This window comes from Condylura cristata, unplaced genomic scaffold, assembly GCF_000260355.1.
Source record: "Condylura cristata isolate star-nosed mole 26May11 unplaced genomic scaffold, ConCri1.0 scaffold00033, whole genome shotgun sequence".
Lineage (NCBI taxonomy): Eukaryota > Metazoa > Chordata > Mammalia > Eulipotyphla > Talpidae > Condylura > Condylura cristata.
Window position 1 is genome coordinate 4,773,075 of NW_004567134.1, and position 26,468 is coordinate 4,799,542.

The 26,468-nt window shown below is 35.1% G+C and overlaps 1 protein-coding gene across 2 annotated transcripts in view; it reads right to left on the bottom strand.

Annotated features, from left to right (window-relative positions):
- UBE2E2 (ubiquitin-conjugating enzyme E2E 2) overlaps positions 1-26,453 on the bottom strand; it is a 263,927-nt gene extending 237,474 nt beyond the window's left edge. Inside the window, exons 1-3 of one of the 2 annotated variants that reach the window (XM_012732195.1) lie at positions 26,313-26,453; positions 21,076-21,259; positions 13,790-13,840 (exon numbers count right to left, since the gene is read on the bottom strand). In XM_012732195.1, coding sequence (XP_012587649.1) covers positions 13,790-13,840; positions 21,076-21,251 — 227 coding nt within the window. In that variant the 5' untranslated portion in view covers positions 21,252-21,259; positions 26,313-26,453. Of the gene's footprint in view, positions 1-13,789; positions 13,841-21,075; positions 21,260-26,101; positions 26,173-26,312 lie in introns of those variants that run through there. The other variant, XM_004692285.2, reaches the window with a different exon arrangement.
- Between the last annotated feature and the right edge of the window lie 15 nt (positions 26,454-26,468).

The following is a 26,468-nucleotide window of genomic DNA, read 5'->3' on the forward strand; positions in this document are numbered from 1 at the left end:
ATTTTTAGCTTAAGTAGGAGTTTATACCCTCACAACTATTGTTATTTTAAACTACTACTACTATTGGTGGTAGACCCTGACACAAAACTTAAACCTAAGATAATTAACCTGAGGATGAAGCAAATTACTTCACACTGCATGTAAATTACTTATATATCTATGTACATAGACATATATGCACATATAAACTAGAGATTATATTTTAAGGTAAAAAGATTTTCTATGTTGTAAAAATAAACTTTTTAATAAAAAAAAAAAGATTTTCTAGCTGACAATAAACGCAAACCCAGTAAATGAGTTTTGTAAACATAAGAAAACAATTTACATATTAATTTATGTATTTAGTGACATAATATTCATGAAACCCAATGAATTTTCTAATCACTTTCCTTTTACTAACATTAGCCCAACTGATGAGACTTCCAGATAGACTAGCATGAGAAAACTTTATCAAGAGATATTGTCAATCAAGAGGGTAACAAGATATTTATGTAATTACCTAATTTCTTTGAGAAAAACATTCCCGTTCTCCCTTCTTAGTAAATGCAGATAGCTGAGTGCCTATTACATGTTGTGACCATATTCAGAAGACAATGAATAATAAATGTCAAAGCCTTTACCGTTCTCAAAACAAATGAAGGCAAGTGCATGCAATCCTTATAAATAATAACTGCATTATCAACAGTAATAGTTTTCTCATGTTAGTCTACCTGTGGAAATCTCATCAGCTGGACTAAAGTTAATAAAAGAAAGATGACTGGAAAATTCATTAGGTTTCATGAATATTTCACTAAATATAGAAATAATTGTGCCTGATAGTTTTCCAGTTCTTTACATATTATACTAGTTCATATAATCCTCGCACAAACCCATATGACCTTACACATGAGGAAACTGAGGCACAAAGAAATTACATAGGTTATATATTTATATATTATACATAAGTGTAAATATTTTTGAACACACACATACATACATATAAAATCTAGGCAGTTCTCTCAAAAAGAAATCACTATACAACATACCTCCCTCATTCAAAGCAGCAGGTACTACAGGTGCAGAGAGCAAAGAAAAGAAGAGTAACATTTGAAATCCAAACAGAAGAAATGGAGAAAGTGGAATGCTCTTATGCACATGTGTGGGAAAAGCTTTCCAACACTGACACTTCTATTTGTGCTCCACATGAACAGGAGTGTGATGGAGAAAGGGAGTTCACACATCTATGGAAAACATTTGAGAGCACACTTAACCCAACCCTACTTTTAAGAGCAGCCTTTACTGTTCTTCAGATAGAACGTTCTTGACAGCTCTTTCTCAGCAGTAAAAATGAAGTGTGCTGTCTACACTTAATTGTGTTTAAAGAGATGGGAGCTAGACATAAACTGACATGCTATCCACAATAATTTCTCTAGCAAGAAGTATACTATCTACATTAAGAGAAAGATAATAAAATATGACACATGCACATCCAGCTGTATTCAGTCCACAGTCATAACATGGATGGGAGTTCTCAAGGATTGCTAATGAATTTGGCCCTTGAATCTCACCAGACAACATTCTGATGGGCAGAACCCTGCTTCCCAAAAATAAAGACTTCCTTTTTAAGGCCAATTATAGAGTATGATTGAATAAGCTGTATGGCTACTCTTAGAAAATTATAAAAGAAATCATTCTTGAAATCTCAAGAGTAATTACAATTTTGTTACACTCTTTCATGCACTTGAGCATTTCGTTCTTGATCATTTTAGGTCCACTCTCAGTAAGAACTGGGTACTCTCCTTCCTCTTGACATATGAAAAGTTCTTTCCAAGTTTTCCTCTCACTCCCTAGATGCAAAGTCCTCCTGCCTCTTTAGCTAGCGCTATCTCCTTTATCCATCTTTAAATACTATGGGTTTTGTCTTGGGTCCTCTTCTTTTTCTCTCTCCCTTCCATACATAAATTCATCAGTTTCTGTGCATTTAAATACTTTTGATGACAACTTTGAACTGGTGTTTCCCAGCTCTCCACTGATTACAAATTTAAGCAGAACTGCCTATTTGGTATTTCCATTTGATTTCTCATAGACATTTTAAAATTGACATATCCAAAGCAACTTTTGATCTTATTCACCAAACCCATTTCTCTTCCCTCTCCCAAATTTTCCCCATCTCAGATGAGGCACCATCATTTCCCCAATGGCCTCAAACCTGGCTGTAACTATGCCATCTATCTACCAGTTAGTCTTGTCAACTCTCCACTGCTAATATCCTAATGTAAAACACCACGCTCTCTCACATGGTTGATTTTCAGTCTTCAGTCTTACGCCTTTCCACAGGAGCCAAACTCTCCTTGATTAGGTCTCAATTTTATTTTACAACCTTGTAACATAGATTCTTCTATCCATCATCCTTCAATCCAGCCACACCAGACTTCTTCCAGCTTTTTGAACACCACAACATGTATTTATTACTTTAGAGTCTTGACACATGCAGCTATCTATGTAGTGTACTCCTTATGTAGCTTGCACCTCTTTGTCATTTAGTTCTCAGTTTAGAAGTCACCTCCTTTAAAGTCTTTTACAACCAAATTTAAAGTAGATCCCCACTCTAAAACACATCCTTGTTTGCTTTCTTCCACAATTATTATGTCTGTTTACTTCTCCCTCCCCCATAAGGCACTTTTGCTTTGTTTGTTTTTAATACAAGTCCCAGTCTGTCTACACAGCTGAAATATAAGTTCCACAAAGGCTGGAAATGCCTTTTGTCTTCTCTATAATTGCATTCCCAGTATCCAGCACAGTGCTAATCACATAATAGGCTCTCAGAAAATATTTGTTTAATGTTAAATGAATATTAATCTCAAAATAAACCTTACTCAGCTTATTTTACTATTCACTTAACCTAGCAATAGTTATTTTCTGAACACACCAGCCCCTTACACATTCTTATTTATGGATTTTTTTTTTTTGCCATTTCCCAAGTCCCAATACCATTTTGAGCCTATTCACCAGCTTTCCTATTAACCCCTGACCAGCTGTTTTGTCAAACATGTAAGCTATCCCTATCCCTGTGACAACTTCGTACTCCTAAAATAATGTGGCAAAATGAATTTTTCTACCCTACCCTAATTTGATAAGCCCTTTACCCTCTACTTTCCAAGCCTCTCTCCAGTAGACCATGAACTATCAATATAAAAGGTCCTTGACTATGTCTAACTTACAAAATTACTGTTATAAGCACATAAATATCAATTTAAGAATGCTTGATCTCTTACCAGGAAAAGTAAAAGTATGATCACTCAAATTCAGCCTCTATATTATATAGATCAGAGAAAACTCTCCAGCTGTATCCCTGGCTTACAGGTCTGACAAGGGGAAGAGGTAAAGATCACATCGTGCATTTTCATACATAAGTCCAGCTCAATGTGCATCCCTGATTGTACACGAAGATTAAAAATCTGCTCAACAAAATTTGCCATTTTTAAAATCTACAGTCAGGAGCCCCCAATTGGATTATAAAGCTATACCAAATTTGATCATTCCAAACACCTCACTTCTTAAATTGAGAGCAAACAGGAATCAGCGTATTTCAAGTACAAAGAATGATGGCATCAGAAACTATAGAATGCACTACCTGTAAAAAGAGTCTGTCAGCAAACAAGTCACCAATACATAGTTTGAGATTTACCCTACTTGAAAGTTGAACACATGTAGTCCACATATAATTTGAAGGAGAATCAATTTTATATAATGATCATGTTAAGTTTGATACTTTTAAAATGCTTTATAGCACCTATAATTACATATTTGATAAGGGCTACGCTGAATTCGCTAATTAAAACACACTTTGCCCATTATAATATATTCAGAATACTATCTGTGACACACTTTTGGGGGCTTTTACTACATTTATATAAACTATTTGCACTTTAGTCTATGTAGTAATATTGATTTCCCATTAATTTGGAAAATTAAGAAGGAAATAACTCTGTTATATAAATATTGTAGGCTACACTTAATGTTGTCTTTAGGGTCCATTTTACTTTTCTAGGCATAGCTTACTTATACTGAAATGTTTTTTGATAGTGTCAGAAGTGTCTGATAGTCACAAAGAGTAAAATGTGCAAGGTTTTGTTTAAGAAGTCATCTAAGACAAAATGCATATTGTATAAAGTCTAAAATATTTTACAGGATTTGACATCAATGCAACAGAGTACAACATCCAATTTCTCTGCTTGCCTCCTCTTAAAACTTGTCTTTTCCCCTTACCTCAAATTCCAGTTGCAAAGTAGGATCACAGCACTGCTCAATATCATTTATGAGCCAACCTGTTACAGGATATTTACTGAACTGATGCACAGAACTCAGATAAGAAAGCAAACCTATTACCTTAAACTGAAGATCAGTTAAAGTACTGGGAATAGTCTCTGCTGCAATCCTGTCCTACCTTAACCAAGGGAACATGACTCCCAAATCCCCAAATAGTTCTACATTCAGACTTGTAGGTCACTTCACCCACCCCTTCAGGTACCCTAGCTTACATATATGACAGTCATCTTTTTGTAAGCCTGAACAAAATCATTAAAATAAATGTATCAATTAGGAAAAGCAAATGAAACTGGAAGTCCATAATACATACATAAAGAGCACTGGTGGGTTTTCAGTGCATTCATTTGTTAATTTTTTAAAACTGCGAATTCTCTTTTAATCCTAAAATCTTCTGGTTCATGAATATTTGTTAGAAAAAATATATCCCACATAAAACATCATTTTTCTTCATTAATATTTACTCAATTGTTAACAATGCATATTTTTTCCTAGGGGCAAGAAAAGGAATAAGAAACCATGAGGACCCTGGTTTAATAGTTTGATAAATGCACTGATAAAATTAATATTCAAAAGATCTGCTTTAGATGAGTAAATCAATTTATGCTAACATTTGATTAACAATAATATTTTCACTTCTTGACTATATAAGTGAAGTTTATGAAACAACATGTAATAATAACCTGGGACCTATCCAGCTGATGGATTTATTTTGCAACTTCATATTCCTTCCTGTTCTCCAAATATCATCCTTTTCTTATAAATTTAAAAGTTATGATTAAAGGAAGAAAAAAACCTCATTTACCAATTCAGATCTGAACGGACAACACACAGATTTGCTTTAAATAGTCAAATCAATAAACTATTGTAAATTACCTACCAAGGGCTTCAAGAGACAAAGACAGGAATAATAAGTCACAACCCATGTGTGAAGGAAAAAAGCCAACTAAAAAAGTAAACACACACACCTTTTATCTCGGTTCTAGGAACTGGAAATACCACACAAGTACTAACTCACGTCTAAAACCTCAAAATCTTTCTGAAATAAGCAGATTGGTTTTTAATTCCTCCAGAGAGGGGGCACATATTACCTTTTGATGTCATCCTTTATTTTCTCTGGACAGCTCTGACTAAAGATGAAGTGTTTTTATTAAGAAGAAAATAGTTTCTTTCTAACTTAACACAGCAGTGCAAGTTCTACTCCCTGAAATCATGCAGAATAGGATTAATCTCTCTGCAGCTATCATATAGCTTCATTACTTAAGACACAATTCTCTAACTCCTTTCAAATGTATCCATGATTATGGATAAGAATTTCTATTTTTTCCTTGTTTGCATCACCTCTTACCTAAAATTTCCAAGTAAATATAAAATGAAATAAGGAACATACTTAACTATAGGGCTGAATGCTAGTCCTGGTTTTGTCATTAAACTGTTCATTCTTGAGGAAGTGTGTTTTGCTCTAAGGTAAAGAGAATGCCAGACCATAAGATTTCCAGTTTCACTCTTCTATGGGCCTATCTACAAATAATAAGTTGCAGTATCACTTCCATTGTGTTAAGTTAAAAATAAATGTTCAACCAATACTTTATAATACTAATATTTATGTCTTTTACTTAATTAAGGGCCTTCCACATGTAAGGCACTGTGTGTGACACTTTAAAATATAATAATATTTAAAAGAGTCCCTGACTCTTAGAATGCTCTGATAGTTGGTAGGAAAGCAGTAGGGGGAAAAAAAATATGTACTTAACAGAAGTTTTTACTTTTTCAGATCTGTACTGTGTGATATAGTAGTCACTAGCCACAAATAGTATCTAAATTTAAATTAAGTGAAATTAGAGGCTCATTTACTTAGAGTAGCCACCTTTCAAGTACAAAATTGTCACTCATGGCTAGTAACTCTCAAAACATGTGGGCTCTCAAGCCAGAAATACCAAGGTTGAAATGTTAGCTCTGCCACTTAATTGTTATGTGACCTTGAACAAATTACTTAACGTAAGATTGACTTACCACCTGCAAAGTACTATCTACATGTGGTATCTACCTAAAGGATGGTTGTGAAAATTAAATGAGATGATGCTAGTAAAGCACTCAGCACAATGCCTCAAATACTGGAAACATTTAATAGGCATTACCATCCTAGTATATTTAATTACATTTCTTCACTTTAAGATCACTGAATACAATTGCAAGGTAAGCCTTGAAATATAGACATTACACAAGAAGCTCTCACCCAAGTGGGTAAACTAAGCAAACTAATATGAAACATCACAAGTGTCAGCAGTGACGTATAGGTGAGGACAGTGCTGGATTTTAGCTAAGGAAAAAGCAGAAGCCAAGGCAGAAACCCTGGCTCCAGTATGAGAGCTGTCTCAGCTTTTGGAAGTTTCAAATTATTACTAGACCTCATCTTCCATGTAGGTAAGACTGTTAAGAATGGTGAGTGAGTGGGCCTACTTTCGTGGGTCGAAAAATGAGTTTTAGCTTATGGCTTTGTCATAAATGCATTTTATTATATATTTTAGAATAAAGTAAAGGCACCCAATATGGGCACAGATAACAGTAAAGGCACACCAATGATTCCCTAGAGTTAGGTGTCAATATTCTAAATGAACAGAGCCAAATGAACTGTAAAAGTATAGTGAAAACTAACAATACAAATGTAAACATTAAAATTTTCATTTTCAAAATAAAACATACTTCAAAATAAAGTTTGGTCATTTGCAGTAACAGTTGATAAAAAATATTTAAGTTAATAATTACAATAGTCACTTTAAAGAAATGTTTTAGATATACTAAAAATTACAGTTTTCAGGATATCTTAAAAAATAAAACAGCCATGGGAACTGAAATATTACATGTTAGAGAGTAATATAATAATCTCTATCTAAAGTGCTTAGGCAATAAATCTGAAATAATAACTAGTTATAAAACTAGGCAATCTAATATAAGTGATAAAATATTCTCTTGGTATTATAAAATATAATCCCAGTATAATCATTTAATATTCTTTTCCCAAGCACATTCTTGTACTGTTATTAAAACAGCAAAAAATAGAAAAGATGAGATAAAATATCAAAGAATACATGTAGTGGGCACAGAACAATATTTTCACATTTTCTTTTATTATGATATAAACATTTTACATCTGTGTTGTTCAAGGCAGACTTAAAAAATAACATTTTGAAGCAAATAAGGAAGGGATTTTTCTGATGAGTCTCTGGATATAGTTCTCCTCAAATACAATTCTGAAGTAAAAGTACAAATTAGCAAACAATTACACCCAAGTTTTTCACATGAAGTAACAGTCTTTTAAGGTTCTATGTTAGTTGTGCCCAGTAGAAAGTCAGCTTCAAGGGAAGGGTACCAAGAAAACTACACAAACATACAACCCTGGCAGTAACAAAGGTGTTCATCTTTAAAATCATGAAAGAAAATATCAACTGAGAAATAGACACTATGGTAGCTTTAAAAAATATATGTAGTATAAAAATACAAAATGAAGAGACTGATAAAAAGTGGGAAAGCAGGGCCCTCCCTGGTGGCGGAACAGGTTAAAGTGCAGCACTATGAAGCTGTCTGAAGCCCCTGCAGCAAACGTTCGATTCCTGACCAGGAATCGACCCACATGGGGTAGCAGATCTCTCCTGACCCGCCCACTACTCCTCAGCAGTGTATTTCAGTTAATCTGCCTGTTCTGCTCCCCACTCTGTCTCTGGTGCATCCTCTCAAGCCTCGCACCTCTGGCCTGTACTCCAGTTCTGTATGCATAATCTTTTTTAAAAAACTTAAAAATAAAAAGTGGGAAAGCAGGAGTATGAACATAAAATACAACCAAAATTGAAGTTTCTTCACAAAACAAAGTTAATTACTTCATTTGATGTAACTGAAGAACAAGTAAGGATATTAACTTCCAGGTACCAAAGGTTGACAGAGGCCAGATATTGGCAGTTTCTGTCAGTAGTTCGATCATTTGCCTAGTTTTAGTTCTCTAGCGTCTAGTTATCTATTTCAACTAGATGTAATCATAGCTTTAGGATAAGAAATCACATCTGAGTATCCTTTTGTAGCCCTACACTTTGGAGAAGCATAGATTTAATATTAAATCTTTAATAATACTAACATGAACTGTAGGGGAACATAAGCTTGAGTCAGTATGTATAGCAGGGAAAAGTCAAAATTGGGCATTAAAAGTGCAGACTGTTAAGAATTGTCAAATATAAAATCTTTTACCTGGATGAGGGCCAGTGTAAACACTAACACATATATATCCACACAAACACACACAGGAAGTGTGTGGTAGAAATCACTGCATTCAAAAAAATTATTCCTCAAAATGTTCCAGCTAAATACTGCCTCATGAAATTCAGAAATACAAATCATACATGGTACAAATGATATTTGGGACTGCCTTGCATTGTTCATTTTGTTCCTTTTTTTAAAATCCTAACTGAATCATGATTTAGTAGACACATATATAATATTTAACATATTTATCTGGTCACACATGTGGAAAAAGAACTAAACTCAGAAAGCCAGAATTTCAATCCAAATCAACTGCTTCTACTTGTGCAACACTGAGCAAGCTGCTTAGCCCCAGGAGTCTCAGAGTAGAAGACTGAACATCATATATGAAAATCTTAAAATGTTACAAAGTGCTAATTACTACAATGAGCAGAAAAGAAAAATAACTGGTGACAATAATTAGATTTTTGCATTCAGAGCTCTTTTTAGAGATCACACACTGCCCCCAATTCCTTATCTCAATGCCTTCATGTCAATGCGATCCTCTTGAAAAGTGTTAACTGTACTTTTCCCCACATTATACATCTGGTACTATGATCTAGCAAATATATTCTCCTCTATTAAATAATTCTTCTTAACAATAACGTAAGAAATGTCCATTCACAACCTCTTCTATACTAGAAATGCCTTCACTAATGGGTTAAGACAACATAAGGTAAAACAATTAGAAAACATGTTTTCTGATTCAAAACTCACTACACAAAGTGACAGTAATCAAGACTGTATGCACTAACATAAAGAGACATAAAGATCAATGTAACAAAATTGTGAGTTCAAATAAAATCTTCACACTTATGATCCAATGATTTTACAAGGATGTCAAGACAATTCAAAGGGAAAATGATCTCAATAAATGGTTCTGAGATAATTAATTGGGTATCCACAACAAATACAAATCAGTATACTAAATAAGAGATAAAAATATAGAAAAGCTAAAACTAAAAAAAAACTCTTAGAAGAAAATTATAGGTGTTAATTTTTGTTTTGGAGTAGGCAATGGTTTCTTGAATGTGACACCAAACCCACATGTAACAAAAGATAGTAAAATGGAATCTTTAAAGTTTGTGCTTAAAAAGTCACTATCAGAGAGTGAAAAACCACAGAACCTAAGATTTGCAAATTATATATCTGATTTATTTTCACAATAAAGAACACAACTTAAACTAAAACGAATCAGTATTAAAAGGGGAAAGGATCTAAATAGACATTTCTCCAAAAATATCAAAATGGCCAGCAAGCATATAAAAAGATGGCTATCCATCATCAGCAGGGTAAAGCAACTCAAAAACACAATGAGATATCCTTTACACCTACTAGTATGACTATCATCAATAAAACAGATAATAAAAAGTATGACTAAGTTTGTGAAGAAACAAACTCACACTGCTGGTGGAAAGGCAAAATGATTGAGTTACTTTAGAATAGTCTGGCAGGCCTCCAAGATGTTAAATACAGTTTCATATGTTTCAGCAATTCTACTCTAGTTATATGCCCCAGAGAAATAACAGCAAATGTCCACACAAAAACAGTTGTGCATAAATGTATTCATAATCATCAAAATGTGGAGATTAGCTAAATAATCATCAGCTATCGAATGGATAAATAAAATATAACATACCCATATGATTCCGTGACAAAAAGAAATAATGTACTGATGCACACAACATGGATGAACCTTGAAAACATTATTCTTTGTGAAAAAAGCCAGCCACAAAACAACATACTGCATTATTCCACTTATGTGAAAGGTCCAGAAGAGGTAAATCTAGAGACAGACAGCAGGCTGCCTAAGGTTGGGGAGTAGGAGAGGTAGTAGGAAATGGAACAGGGGGGACTGCTAAAAAGTGTGTAGTGAATCTTTTTGGGAGTGATCAAACTAAGCTGTGAGAGTTAACATAACTTTAAGAATGTACCAAAGCTACTGAATTTTATACTTTAGAGTTTATGTTCCTTAGGTAGAGCTCTGAACATAGTACAAAAAATGAAAACTATTAGTATAATTGATCTACACCTTTTTTTAGTATTTCCTTTTACTTGCTAAATTACTAGATCAAGAATTAAAATTCAAATGAATCATTTTACCATAGACTCTACCATCAATGTGTAGTAATAAATTCTATCATTCCATGCTCATAAAAGTAATACAAACTTGAGTAGTATCAGATCATAATAGAACCTGAATTTAGTTTCTCTGGAATACAGAGTAACAAATTGTCCTTTGCAACAGAAATCTTAATTTCAATGGAAGATTTTTCTAATTAGCTGTCAGTTTCCCACTAGCATCAAGGAAATTTAAAAGAACTCACTAGCACATTCAAAGACTTAAGATCTGTGCTCTGACAACTGTAGAGGATCCTGAAAATCACAACAGAGTCGTTTATAAAAGCAAGTAAGCAGTTCACTTTAAGGACTGCCACTCCACTTAGCTAAGCTGGTGTGCTAGACACTAAAGGTTCTCAGCACCTGCAACTCAGCTGGCAACATGAAAATATTCATGGATCTGCAAAGACATAAGGATAGAGCCCTTGCAAATGTCGTGGGTCAGTTCTGCTATTCAATGCAAGAGCAGCGAGTGGTCAAGCAAAATATATTCTATTTTTAGGAAATACTTTATATAACCAAATTTTACTAAAATTATGTATAATTTCCTGTGCCTATGGCCTTCATAGACCCTATGATTTTATGAAAAGAATTTTTTCTTGTATGTATCATAAAGTTTTGTTTTTAAACATTAACTCTTGTGCCCTAGTATTACAAAAACTAAAAGATAATTTAACAGTTTTAAAAACTATATTTTTACCTCATTCAAGAACAAAGAAAAAGTGAAAAGAAAATTGAAAGGTGTACCAGCATGTGTTTCCTAATACAAGCAGTAATTTAACCTATTATTTTATGAATGTGCTTTTAAAATGATGTTTGGGCTTATCAAAACCTGAAAAAAAATTAAACAATATTACTGTAGCTGCCTCTAAAAAGGTCTTAAATACATCTTCCTACTCTGAATGGTTACTTCCAGAGACTTTATATCCCCAACATGCTCAAATGAAAGACGTGCAGAATTCTAGTTCCTTTAACATGATCCCAACAGTTGCTTAACTGGACATCATGTAAGAGATGCACCAAAAACCTAGAGGTACCATCTCTAACCAGAAAAACACATAGAACTTGGCTGTGCCAGTCTGTTAAGATTCCAAAAAATAAGAATAAACCATACATTCAGTGGAATGTGACACTCTCCCACTCCCAACCCAAACAACCAATAGATAAAATCCTTCTCCACTCTGGTTGCCTAAACAGGTAAATCCACAGATATTCCCTCACACATAACCTCTGGTACCAGGGACAGTGAGTTAACAGCTCCCAAATAATCAAAAGGCAGGGTTTTGAGAGACATATGTGCCAGGAAGTGTAATGGAGGGAATGGAACTCTTGGAACACAGAGAGAATGGAACTCTTGACTACTAGTAAACAGATAACTTTATTTACTATATTGCTATAAATTAATTCATACAATTTCTAAAAGTCAACCACAAAAGCATCATGTACCAAAAATTAGGTAAACTTAAATTATTCCCTAACATCTTTTCTGAGAGTTAAGTGTATAAATCACTGAAATACAAATGAACAAATTTACTGTAAAACAAATATCTGACACCAAACAATCCAAAGATCACAGTATCCACTTAACATGTACAATGAACACTGACTTAGTATTCAGCATACTGAGTAAAATTAATCACCATTTCCCACTTTGCCACAGCACAGGGGTTCCTTTGCTTGCCAAAGGGAAGTCCCTTCACAGCATGTAGAAGCTAAATGTTTAAAGCTTTGTATAAATCAAGTTCAGACATTTACCAATTCAGTTGTTGGCTAAAAAGTTATAAAAATGACGTGGTGTGATATTCAAAAAACATTCAGACTATTAAAATAAATATTATAGAAGGAAGAATTAAAGGCCTAACTCAAACTGGAGTTCTTACACAAATCAATCCATTTACATGAACTGGCCACCAAAAGTCTAAACAATGATATGCCATCTGAAACAGCTCTGAAGTAAGACAGTCTTAAGTGTGACTAAAAGTTTTACTTTTAAACAGTTTACCTAACAAAGAAATGTCTGTCCTATTTGTGTGAAAAAGCCTTTGAATGGTATTATTACCAGTTTATGTTATATGTGACCTCAAGTGAAAAACCACATTATATTCACCACAAACATAATGAGTCTTATTAGAATTTTTCTAATGCAAAATAGTTATCAATTAGTCAACTATTAATAAATATATCCATGTGCAAGAATTTCACTTTTATCAATATCTATAGTTATATTTGTTTCACACAAAAAAAGCAGTAAAATCAGAAACAATGCCAAACAAATTCTAACACACCATTTCTTTTAATCTGCCCTCTCACGTTCCTCAAGACAACCAATTTAAATTACAAAAACTCCACACTGGCCTGGTTCCAACAATGACCTCATATCAAAAGAGAAATGACTTAAAATAGTCAAACAGGCATCTTCCCACTACAACAGACCCACAAAATAGTATAAGGTAAGCGATTGTAAAGGTCCTTTTTCTCTACATACCTGTATGTCATTAATCACCTCCATGCAAGCATTTACTTCTGACCATAAGCTCTGATCAGAAAATTAAAGACATGTGGTCATGATGGAGAGTGTTTTAAATTTAACATCATGCTTCAAATCACTATTCTTACTCAGTCACACCAATAAGCAATAATTTAAACCATGAAGAAACACTGTTTAATGTTACAGCACTTTTAAAAATCAATTTCCAACAAGATAACAATTCAATAATTATCCAAAAGCAAATAGGTTGGCCACACTACCATTCATTCTATCATTAAAGAAATCACTTAAGGCCTCAATACCTCTTCCATTCAAAGATACTTGTACTTGTTACCCTATAATTTCATTATCTTGTTATTGTATTACACTATTTTTAGCAACTCTACTCTCCCACTGCAAACAAACTGCTGAAAATTCCATTTCTGTAGAGAGACACCCAACACCAAAGTTTTCCACAGCCATTCAACTCCATGCCACAAGGATGTTTTTGTTAATTAATCAGAATACACAACAGATGCACACCAGATGAAGAGTTCAGTTACACCATCTGCAAAAGATCCAAGTAAATAAAAATCCATAAGTACTTACCTACAGTTGGGAGGAGGGTCCAACGTAATTTCTGCAAGTTCCTTTTGAATTCTTTAAAATAAAGACAGAGTTATGTTAAAACACCTCCACTAACATTTTACTCTGATGTTACACTTTAACACTAACTTTTCCATTTGTATATTTTTAACTGGAAATATTAATACTGCACAAATCATATACAGTAAGAATAAAATAGTACTTTCTGCCACCATTTTGACTAAGCATCTAAAAATGGGAAATAAAAATGGACACTGTTAAAGCATGCAGCCAGTGGAAGCAACATTATTTTAAATTAAACATTTAAACCATGATAGCAGTAAACTACAAAACTTGTAGTTTAAATTGGAAAAGTTTGCCACACTATGAATCATTCTAACTTCTGGTTTGAACTAGAACAGTCCCATATAAAATGAAAAGATGATCACATTAAATTTAATCCAAGCATCCTGGTTAAACCAGTCAACTAATGTGGGAAGGATTATCAGGTTATCATCAGAACACCTGGAACCACTACCAATATATACATATGACTGGATCAAGAAGATGTGGTATATACATACAATGGAATACAGACCAACAATCAACAAAAATAAACTCATGCCATTTGCAGCAACATGGATGGAAGTGGAAGGGAATATGCTCAGTGAAACAAGTTAGAAGGAAAAATAAAAATATTGGATGGTTTCACTTATAGAGAAATATAGGAACACCAAGTAAGGAATTGGGGGACAAAAAAAAAAAAAAGAAAACTAACAGGCAACTATAAATCAGAGCCTTTCAGCAGGGAAAGGAGAGGGATAAAAAAGGAATGGAAAGTCACAAGACACTATGGTGATGGTTCATGGGTTAACTGGTGGTGGGAATTTTACAGGGACTACACCTGAGAGGAGAAATCAAACAATGTACAAAAATGAACAATGATGTAAAAAGATTATGTGTGTGTGTGTGTGTATTTTAAAAATGCAGATGATATTTCCCCCTACAAAGTGAAAATGCATAAGAATATAGTAAAATGCATTATGAGAGGAAGGGGGGAAGACAATCAGAAAGACAGATTAAGGGGGGGAGAAACCTGTGAAAGAAACTCAATCAAATATTAAGGAAACTAAATGTAAAATAATTTTAATCAAGTGATATATGTTAAGGGTTTGAAAAGAGAAACCTGATCTATTTTACTAAGTATTATGACTCTTTGGGTAAGCCAAAGATGTTAATGAACACTGAATAGCAGGAAACCTAATCTTGGACATCTTGTTTGACCTAACAGTGAACATTTAGTTACAGTAAATATACAATTTATTGATCATTTACTTAACAGATAACGTACAAAAAATGTGTTATAACTGCACTACACAATATAAATGTTACTGTGAAGATGTACAATTAACTATAGCCAATACCAGCTAAAAGAGGAATGGTGATAAAATGGAAAGAAAAATGAAAGCATAATTTCACAAAATAGTAAATAAATACAGTTGAAACTAGCAAGAGTAAAAAACAGCCCAAATGACAACTTTACAAGAAATCCAGGGCCCTCCCTGGTGGCACAAGAGAGTTAAACAGTAGTACCATGAAGCTATCTGCAGCCACTGCAGAACCAGTTCAGTTCCTGGCCAGTGGGAGCCGCTGCAGCAGACCTCTCCTGTCCAACCTGCTGCTTCTCTCAATAGTGTATTTCAGTAGATCTGCCTGTTCTGCTTCCCACTCTGTCTTTGGTGAATCCTTCACTCCCTCACACCTCTGGCCTGTACCTCAGTTCTTGTACACAAACATAAATAAATCTTTTAAAAATAAAGAAACATTAACCAATAACCTTTATATATATATATGAAGATCATTAACTGGGAGGAGGGGAGAAAAAAACAAGCTACAACCTCTTATTTCATAGCAAATAGTCAACAAAAAGATAAAAATAAAAAAATTGAGATTTATGCAGAAAACCAATAGATGGACTATAAAGCTGTGTTGCTAGAAGAGTTTGCTGTGAGAGAATGGAACTGGAATCAGTGTTCATTGGACAGAAAAAAAACTTGTTTTCCTCAAAAATGTCTCTGTACTATTTATTACTGGAAATATAAATCATTTTTTAAACTACAGGACCAAAAGAATAAGTGTACAAAAGAGCATGCTTAAACTATCAAAAATAAATAAATAAGTACAACACCCAAGCAGTTTTTACACATAAAAGAACTTTGGGATTTTCAATAACACATCTTGCTTATGCTTACAATGTCCCTTTTGGTTTAAAAAATTAATAAATCAGAATTTCATGTCATATAATTCTATAATGGAACTTTAACCCCTCTGGATGTCTATAATTCTAAATCTAATTATTCAATACAAAAAGCAATTTACCGAAAAACCTTGACAACTCTGAGCAGTCAGTCAATATATTATCATATATTTTGAGATACTGTTACCTAAGAATGGCTGTATTCTCTTGGCAGAAAAGAATATACTAAGAATTGCTATTTAAAAGGCTGCAAGATGTCCTGCTGTTTTCAATGACAGCAATTCAATTCTATCTCAAAAGTTGTGATAATGGTATGTATTAAGCTTCTCAATCTTGACATGTAGGATAAGGAAGTACCTATTTTGGCACTGTCTTTTAGGTGAGGGAACTCAAAAATTATCAATAATTTCCACTTATTGGTCCTAGTCTATTATAAGGGAACTAAAACAAATCTCTCACAATTCTCTTATTATTACTGTTTTATCAGTTCCCATTTAAATAAGGAAACTACAACAAGTTACTATACACTGATAACATGAAAGACAGGATAATACTTTATGTCAAACAAAAACAGATGTCTCTTTCATCATAACTTTTAAGACAAATGTATGTCTTTAGACATAAGCCAACTATATAACTAAATTTCCAACCTCTATCTAGCACTGCCACTTCTTAGATTGTTATCATACAGAAGTAACAACTGCACATAGTAATAACAAAGACAAGTTTGAAGCAAAATAGTCTAAGTTTCAGTTTATAAGACTTCACCTAACACCTTAACTGCTACAGGAATGCTGAGTACCTGTTACTGTCATTTGCTAAACACAAAAAAGGGTGGGGAGGGAATCATAACAATCATGACTTATTTAAACTCAAAGAATATGGTACCAAAATTATATGATATGAAGAAATACAAAATTATATAATATGAAAGCACTCATTTTGGTATCAGTTATTGATGGTTCAGAAAAATGAAGCCATATATATGTGTTTAAACACAGAAACATATTTTCAGTCACAGAAAATTCCCTCAATTCATTCCAACCCTGGTAGAAGATGACTATATGGACATTGAGATTTACAACAGTGATTTCAAATCTTAAATATCTCATATCCCACCTACATAAGTTTCTATAGACCTGTATGGACTGAACCAACTAGTCAAAACCTTTGAAAATGAACTTATTCTCAAAAGAAAACATCATGGAACAAATTAACTATAAATTTTAAAATATCAATGTAATCTCTGAATTAATCTAGACTACACAGAGCCACTGCAAATAAAATTTAATGAGTACTGATACATATTAATTTATGTGTGATTTTAAGAGACAGTTCACTGATTTTTAAGGCAATCAATTAAATGACTATGGTATAGATGAACTGCATGCTGATTTTAAAACAATAACAAGTTTTAAAATGCACATTTAGAATCAAGAAAATACTGTTATTACAAAGGATCATCTATCAATACTATTTCATTCTCATGTGGAAAACAAACTAAGATGAACCCACAAAATGAAAGTTCACATTGGAATACACAGGACTCAACCTTTCAAACTGACAAAAAAAAACAAAAACACAAATATCACTCCAGGAATAATATTATATTTAATGTCCAATAAAATCACAGTATCTACTCTGAACAAAGTTAATTTAGAATGTGATTTAAAATTCAGGTTTACAGATGTGTCAATACATGAAAGCAGTATAGCAAATTCAATAAAGAACTCAAAATAGATATTTTATTAAACAAACTAGTTGATTTAATAAAATCATCAAAGTATGTCATTGCAGACTGTCCAACTACAAACTTGCAAATATAACAAGAGATATATGTTATGAAAACAGAATATGATTAAGAGCATGACATTTTTTTTTAACAATTCTTGCCAAAGAGCAAATATGCAAAAGCTCTAACTATAATCTTACTCTTAAATCTTAAAAAGACAGAATGTATGTAATTGTTTAAATACTTGCTTAAATGTTTACTGTGTCGGGCCCTCCCTGGTTGCACAAGGGGTTAAAGCGCAGTACTATGAAGCTGTTTGCAGCCACTGCAGTGGGAGTTTAATCCCTGGCCAGCAAGCTGACCCACATGGCGCAGCACACTCCTCCTGTCTTGCCCACTGTTTCCCTCAGCAGCGTGTTTCAGTCAATCACTTGTGCTGTTCCCCATTCTGTCTCTGGTGAATCCTCTCATCCCCCCTGCACCTGTAGCCTGTACCCCAGTTCTTACATGCATAAATAAAATAAATCTTTAAAAAAAAATGTTTAGTGTGTCATACATCATTTTTCTAAAATATCTGGAAGCTGACTTCTTTTTTCTAGATAACATAGTTCTAAACCAAATTAGTAACTGTACAGTTACAGCACATTTCATCCAATTGAGACATCTGGAAAGTACATATCTTGAGTTAATATAAGATATATACAACTACAGCATCAATAATAAATTGTGAATATAGGATTCTATTTTAAAACTACCTCAACCTTTGAAACTTCTGGATACCGCAAGACTGAGATTCTAATGCCCATGGAAAATCCAATCACTGCAATAAAACTCAAGGTTTTAAGACAAACAGCAAAAACATTGTGACCCAACTATGCTAGACACATGGACATAGTGGTGAATGAAAGAGATATGTTCCTGTCTTCATGATTCCCAGTTATTTCCTCAGCTCTTAGAACTTAAGCAGAAATGGGAAGAATAAAACTTAAAACTAAAAAGGTTAGTAGTGAACCAGCACTTTTACACTTAAAAGAAACAGTAAATGATTAAGTGACTCTAAGCAATTACCCATAAAGCACCCAGAGATGACCTAGAGGATTCGATTTGAACAATTTGAAAATTGCATATTCACAGAAGTGACTCTGCCAATTGAGGGATTCTTTCAATTAGGAAGCAACTCAAAGGTACTTCTTACTTTCACCAATCAAATACCAATTTCTACAAATGCCAAACAAGCACTGTCCTGAAACCTACGTCACACACAATTTCCAAATTAGGTTTTATTGCTATTTTAAAAAGGGGTCAAAAGGAAAACTAGGCTTGAATATATAACCTATACTTTGTACACAATGTAGTGAGATCAAGTAAGATGATCCATATACTCAAAAAAGTTCGTGTCATCCTCACTTGGGAACATTATATAGTTCATTCTCATAAGCAGAATTTCAAGAAAGATGAATCTGAGGTTCTTTATGGAGCTGCACTCCCAGTCAGAGGAAAATGCAAGACCTCACAAGACAGACAGGAGTCTTTGCTAACAGGCAGTTTTAGGTCAGCACAGCACACACCATACAGAAGCACTGGTGAACCTCACTCCCCACAGATCTGGCCAGTCCATTCTCTCCCTTTTCTGACGAGTTGAAGAGGCCCTGTGAAAACCATTCCCACCAAAAGCTGAGAAATGAACTAAGAGTTTCCTTGTACACATGGGGTCACACTGTGTATTTGAACATCTCTTAGTTACCCATCCGCAACTTCTTTCTTTCAATAAAATGTCCTATTTTCTCCATTCCTGTCTTTCTTACTCCTCCTAATGCCAGCCCCAATCCCAGCAACAGGTCCTTTTCTATTGTGACCAGGAAACAGAAGTCAGACAGCTGACACCCTCTAGACTTGTGCGGTAGCAGAAACAAATGCAACTCTTTTCCCCACCAACTAACATGATCTAATGTAGATACTTAAAGGTTTAAAGAAGGAAACTACCTGATTTTCACACAACCTCTTCAACAGAGGTCAAGGATCAGCTAACCATTTCTAGAAGGAGAACATTATTAACCTAGTCCCTTAAATGGGTTGCTGATAAGTGATCATCACTCCAGCATCTCTCCCTAGAGAGTCACATCACACCAGGGTACTCAGATGATTCTCCCCAATCCTGTGGGTTAACTATACCAAATAGAAACAAGGTCTCCTAGACATGATGACTCTTAAGCTTTGGGAAAGAAAATACATTCATACAAACTAACGAGAAAAAAAAAAAAAAAACAGAAAGACATCATTCAACAATCACATTCCATCCTGCCTAACATTTCCAGACAACTTTTACTTGTATTTCCTACTTCATATTAAACAAAATTAAAAAAAAAAAAAACAGAAAAAGGTAAGACTACTAAGTGCAATTTACATTTAAATTATTTTCTAAGAGACAGTCTAGAATATATCAATAACATTAAAGCAGATTCCCTCAGTTGAGCTTTAGTGACATACAATCATGAAGAACTGATAGTAGCAATAGAAAGTCATTCAAGTATCTATCTTCTAGATGTACCTATTTGCTAGGAAAAAAGAAAATCTGTATGAAACTGAACCATTGCCTAATATAATGAAAACAAGATGCATTTGTTGCTAACTCTACTATTTCTCACTTTACAAACACTATCATTCCCCTAACTATTTCAACAGATTCCTACTCGATTGTGTTGCTGAACAGAAAAAGTTTTATGGTCAAGTAACCAGAAATCAAACCATCACACCTTAATATTCATTTTCCTGTATATGCTCACCTAAAAAAATACATAACATCATAGAGATGAATTTTATAAATAGACTATGTTAACTGTCCTAAATATCAAATAATTCATAGTCCCTAAAATAAAGCATGTAAAAAACAGCATTGAAAAAAAAATTCATGAACTTCATGGTATACATTCCAGAAAAACGATTAAATGCAAATAAAACACAGAACTTAAGATGATATGTTGATACCAAAAATAAAAGTGTTACAATAATTGAGGTACTGGAACCTCCCTGGTGGTGCAACGGGTTAAAGCGCAGCACCACAAGCAGGAGCCAATTCAGTGTGAGTTCGTTAGATCCCCAGATTCAAGTTGGAGCCCAAGCCCCAGAGGTGATCCACATGGCCCACAGCAGATCTCTTCTGACCTAACCACTGCTCTCCTCAGCAGTGTACTTCATCAATCTGCCTATTCTGCTCCCCACTCTGTCTCTGGTGAATCCTCACCACCCCTGCACCTCTAGCCTATACCCCAGTTCTGTATGCATAAGTAAATATATCTTTAAGAAAAATAATAATTGAGGTACCTTTTAGCACTAGTTGACAACTTAGCAGCTGTTTTGCTGGATATTTTTCCCTCTTTTTTCTTGGGCTGAACTTGTTCTCTTTCTGGTTCTTGCTGAACACTTTCACGCTGGTCTCCATCAGAACTTCCTCCACTAGTGCTTGGACTGTCATCAACTCTTTGTGCCTCTGTGGACATTTTAGATCCTGGATTAAACAGTCAAAAATAATTTATTCAATGTCAGGGGAACTGCAGTCAGATAGCTCAGAAATAGAAAGTAAGCCTCAAAGTGGATCGTGTACAGTTAAATTCAAAATGAGTAAGTTGTTCATTTATATAACAGCTTTGGGAGCTGCCAAAACTTTTATTCATTCAAAATGTATTAACAGCAATGAAAACATGCAAAATTTTCATAGCAACATAAAAGTCAAAAAAGAGGAAACAATATAAATACCCACAAACTGATAATGAATAAAGCAAATGTGGTACACATCCACACTGGAGAATAAACTCAACTGTATGATGAAATACAGTATATACATGCTACAACATGGATGAACTTTGGAAATATTACAAAAAGTAAAAGAAGGCAGTCACAGAGGAACATAGCCTATTTTATTCTACTTATATAAAATGTCCAGAACAGGTAAATCCACAAAGACAAAAAACTAGAAGTGAGGGAAGAACGAGAAGGGACTGCTAAGAGGCAGGGCATTTCCTCTAAGGATGACGAAAATTTTCTTAAATTAGACAATGGTGAGGTTGCATAACTCTGAACATTCTATATCACTGAGTTGTACATTTTAAAGGCTGGATTTTGGAGTATGTGAATTACAATCTCAATAAAGTATCTAAAACAAAAGTAAGGGCTTATGCTCCACCAGGCACTATTTAAGAAAGCATGAAAAATTCGGTCTAGTGGATTGTCCAAAGGGCTATAACAGAGGTTAGTAAAAATAGCCACAGGAACAGAAAAATGGGAGACACTCTTGCACTGATAGTCAACAATACATCCTCAGTACTGGGTTAAATTAAAACCCTCTAAATGAGTCAATTGTTTTAAGTTACCTTTGTCAGAATGTAACATAGAAGCCTGCAAGACTAAATAAAAACTGAACCATATAATTGGTGTCAGCATTGAGCCAGCAATATACCAAACCACCATGTTTCTTCACAAGAGATGGCGAATGTATTGAGATACTGAAAGAATTTTTCTCCTCAGTCTGGATGAACCATCCCTCAAGGCTTTCAAGTTCCCTTTGCTGAGTTCATGCTCCTGAAGCAGCTCTGATTACCAACTCAATTTCCTCAATACCTTGATACACTGGTAGCTATTATAACCTAGATAGCAAACAAAAAATCCCAGCAAGTGAAAAGGGGTATCTCCTTTCAACTGTCACTCTATCATCAATCTCTGAATTTGAATGCTGTGTATACAACCCTTATGACCCAACTAGCTTAGAGTGTACTGACTAATCCAAAACCAAACTAAGAAAACAGATGCCTAGACACTAAAGGGCCTTGTACCCACTATGTTACTGTCACCTAATAACTACCTTGAGCACCTGTAGCTACCTTCTCAGGTACCTGTTTCCAAAAAAAAAAAAAAAAAGAAAACCACTTTTATTTAAGAAGTAACAACTCAAAATATATCTATAAAAATCAGAGCAAAATGGGAAAAAAATTCTTTTGAAAAAGATTGTATCAATCAAATTAAATAAATTCTATTTCATATGATGAAGAAGAACGCACATATAACACCTCAAATGAAACACTGATTTTTATTACTATAATTATTACTATAATTATTCTAAATGTATAACTAGTTGATGCTGAAGAAAATTCATCATAGAACTATCATGAATAAGTTCAAAATTTTATAGTAAGACAAACCAAAAGTACTTCAAGAAGATGGAGGAATCAGGAAGCAGAAAGTCAAGTCAAAATATACTGAATGCCTTCAATAAACGCACACACCCAAGCAACACTTTCTGAACCCCAATAAGATGCTCATGACAGACAAAAGCAAGTCAGCCCAGAAGCTCTGAAACACAACCAACAGCAAAAAATAACTGCTTTTCCCCCTATTCTGTAAGTGGAGAGTATCAGTCTCCACAGCTGTGACATCTTTTATGAGCACTAAAGTGACTTAATAGAACACTGAAATTTTATTATATCAGTATATTTCATACCAGCTCTGTCTTAACATATTTCTTGGTCTCTTTTTTAACTTTATTTCACTTTCTCACCCTTGGATTTAACTTTATATTTTAAGTTAAATCTTTAGAAGTGTACTACCTTTTAAGTATGGGCATAAGCGCATGTTAAATAAAGCAGATGTGCATAGAAGTAAAACTGGCAATTCTTAAAGAAAGGCCTCAGATACAGTAAAATGTCAATGTCAAGAAATTGAACTGAGCAAGAAATCATTTTTTACATCTTAAACCAGAAGTAACACATTTAATAACAAATATATAGAAAACTTAAGTAAATAAAATTCTCTTTTACTGGAGCTCTAGCTTAATAAGCTATGCTAAAAGTTTCAGTTATATATTACATTAGTTATAAAGCTACACATTCTTCTTAGTATTCTTGTTTATGTGAATTGACATACTATCTGATAATGCTGTTGAGTAAAAATACTTAAGATACTGTTCAATGATGCTATAATATGGAATCCAAATTTTGTAAATAGCTCCAGGATATCAGAGGATTAAAATTAGTCTTACCTGAGAACTAGTAAAAATACTATTAAAAATAATCAAAGTATAATGTCTATGCCTTGCCTTCACAATTAAAGAAATAATTTATTTGACATTATAGCGTTGAAATATTTTATTGCACCCAAAATATTAACCTACAGATGAAAAAATTTTGAGGACACAAATATCCATCCATTATAAAAACTTTAAGAAACTAAGTTTCCATATTCGTTTTCAAATATCAGAAGGGAAATTTCTATTCAAATATCAGAAGGGAAATTTCTATTGGTTTTACTTTGCAGAGAAAGTGAGGGGGGAAAGTAGTGTACCATTCAAGAAGCAATTAATTTTTTTGAAAAAGTAGTCTATAAGACCTTTAAATTGGTTGTAAGTATAAAATTTGTACTTTACACATCCAAAGTACAAGTGAATAAACATTTCAGATTTCAAATGCTTTAAATGTTATCTTCTAAATCAGCATTTTAAAATCATCTTTGAGATTAATTCATAAATAATTAATCTGACTGAATTATCTCATTTACAAGAAAGATAAATCTCAGGGTTATAAACACAGAGCTACCCTCCAAATGATAGTTCCAAAGATACCTTAATTTCTATTTTTACTCTGGACACAAACCTGGTTTCTAAACATAAAACAGTAAAGAAGTCTTTCCTCAAACATGTATCAAATTAGGATTTTAGGTACCTTCTTCAACACAGAAATTGTTTAATGTATTAGTTATGTATTCTCTTGTATATGACAGCCCTAGAAATTAAAGCATATTAAATTCACATGTTCCACAAAAACAAATGATTTGGTTATATTTCCAATAACATTAAAGCAACTACAGTCACTCTGTAAATCCGGATTACTGTCCAGATAAGCCTTATAACTGTATCTCATGTAGTATAAAATTGAAGAAGCAAGTGTTCACTTGAGGTTATACAACAGAAAAATGCTTAATTCTGTCATGTGCTATCATGCTATTTGTCTTTCTACTCACATTTCTGAACTTTTGTAAATCGTAAAGTAATTTATATTATATGTACAACTGATAGCAACATTCAGTTTTTAACTTTACTGCAAAGATATTTACCCATGAAAGAACAGTGGAACACCCAATTTTCGAGAAAAAGGTGGTTAAGTCCTGGGAAAGACTAAGCGAGGCATATCATTAAATGAACACACTTCATCACATGCAAAACTCTGAAGAGCCAAGGCTCAACCAAACTGTCTAAGTAAACATAATTCAGATTCCCAAGGCAAGGCTCAAACTGAATTACCACATATTCGAATTATACTTTAAACAATCTGCGATTAAAAAAAAAAAAACTAAAAGGAGCATAAAACCTTTCTGAAGAGCAAAATAACCTTAACACAAACCCTAGCACTTCCTTTTGTATCTTTAAATAAAAATATTTGAGTAGACTTTCAACACACAATACAGAACGATGAATCTTGAAAACATGCAAATAGGTCTAACAGCCACCGAGCACAGGATGATGTCTTCCTAAAGCGGCCTTAATTTCCTTAAGGGAAGATGGATTGGACATTTCTGGCTGGTCATGGGGGGAGAAAAAGCCATAAGAAGCTATGCTTTATCTTCATTAGAAATGGTAAAGGGCAAAAGGATCAAAACATTATGAGAGAAGAGAGGAGGGGATTGGGGGGAAGTGTGAGAGGGAATCCAGTTTCAAACGAGGCCAGCGGAGGCTGCAGAGAAGGCACCAGAGAAAAATGGGTTTCGGCTCCAAACAGTGACAAGCGCTAGGCTTCACAAAAGACCGGTCCAACACCCCACACACACCCCGGCATACCCAAACACCCCACAAGGTCTTCTCCAGGCGGGCCACGGGGGGGCGGCGGCGGCGGCGGGAGGGGAGCCAGACCCGGCACTCGCCAGGAGAGACACCATGTGCAGCAATTATGCAATTAGGGAAAATAGCAAAAGATCAAGCCGGGCACTTTCCACCGTGACATTTATCCTGTACTTTCGCAAAGACTTAGTTCCAGGATGCGGCTGGGAGAGTGAAGGGGCTGGGAGGGTAGCGAAGGATGGGGAACTGAGAACGGAAGAGGGTAGAAGATGGGCAGGGAAGGAAGAGGCAGAAGGGGGTGGATGGAAAGGAGGGGGAGGGGTGGAAAGGGCGAGAAACCGGGGCAGGAGGCTGGGGAGGGGGGGGGGCGCAGGGAATGGGGCACTCCGGGGAGTCGGAGGGAGGAAACTAGGGCGCAAACCGTGAGAGCTGAGACCTGCGGCGTAGGGGGTGCAGGGGGCGGGTGGAGGGGGCGCGAGAGGGAGGTCGTCCGAGGGGGGTGGGCACCGGCGCGGCCCGGGCGAATACCTGAGGGAGGGGCGTCAGCGCAGGTCGCGGGCTCGAGCCCAAGCCAGGGCAGAGGGGGCGGCGGAGGCGCGGTGGGGAGGGGCGTTGGGGAGGCCCCGGGGACGGGGTGTCCCCGCAGACCGTCTAGTCACCGAAAGCCAGACCCACGCACCACGCACAGGGCTGCCCGGCACCGCTTGTCCCCACCGAGCTCGCGTCCGCCCGGACTCACCCTCAGCGCCGCCCCCGCCGCCCCCGGCCGTTCCAGCTCCGGCTCCCGAGGCTTCTGCCCGCGGCTGCTGCTGTGGCCGCCCCTGAGTCTTGGAAAGTGAAGCCACCGCCTCCGAAAGCCTCTGCCGCCGCCCGGCCGTCCGCGCGCGCGCCCGCG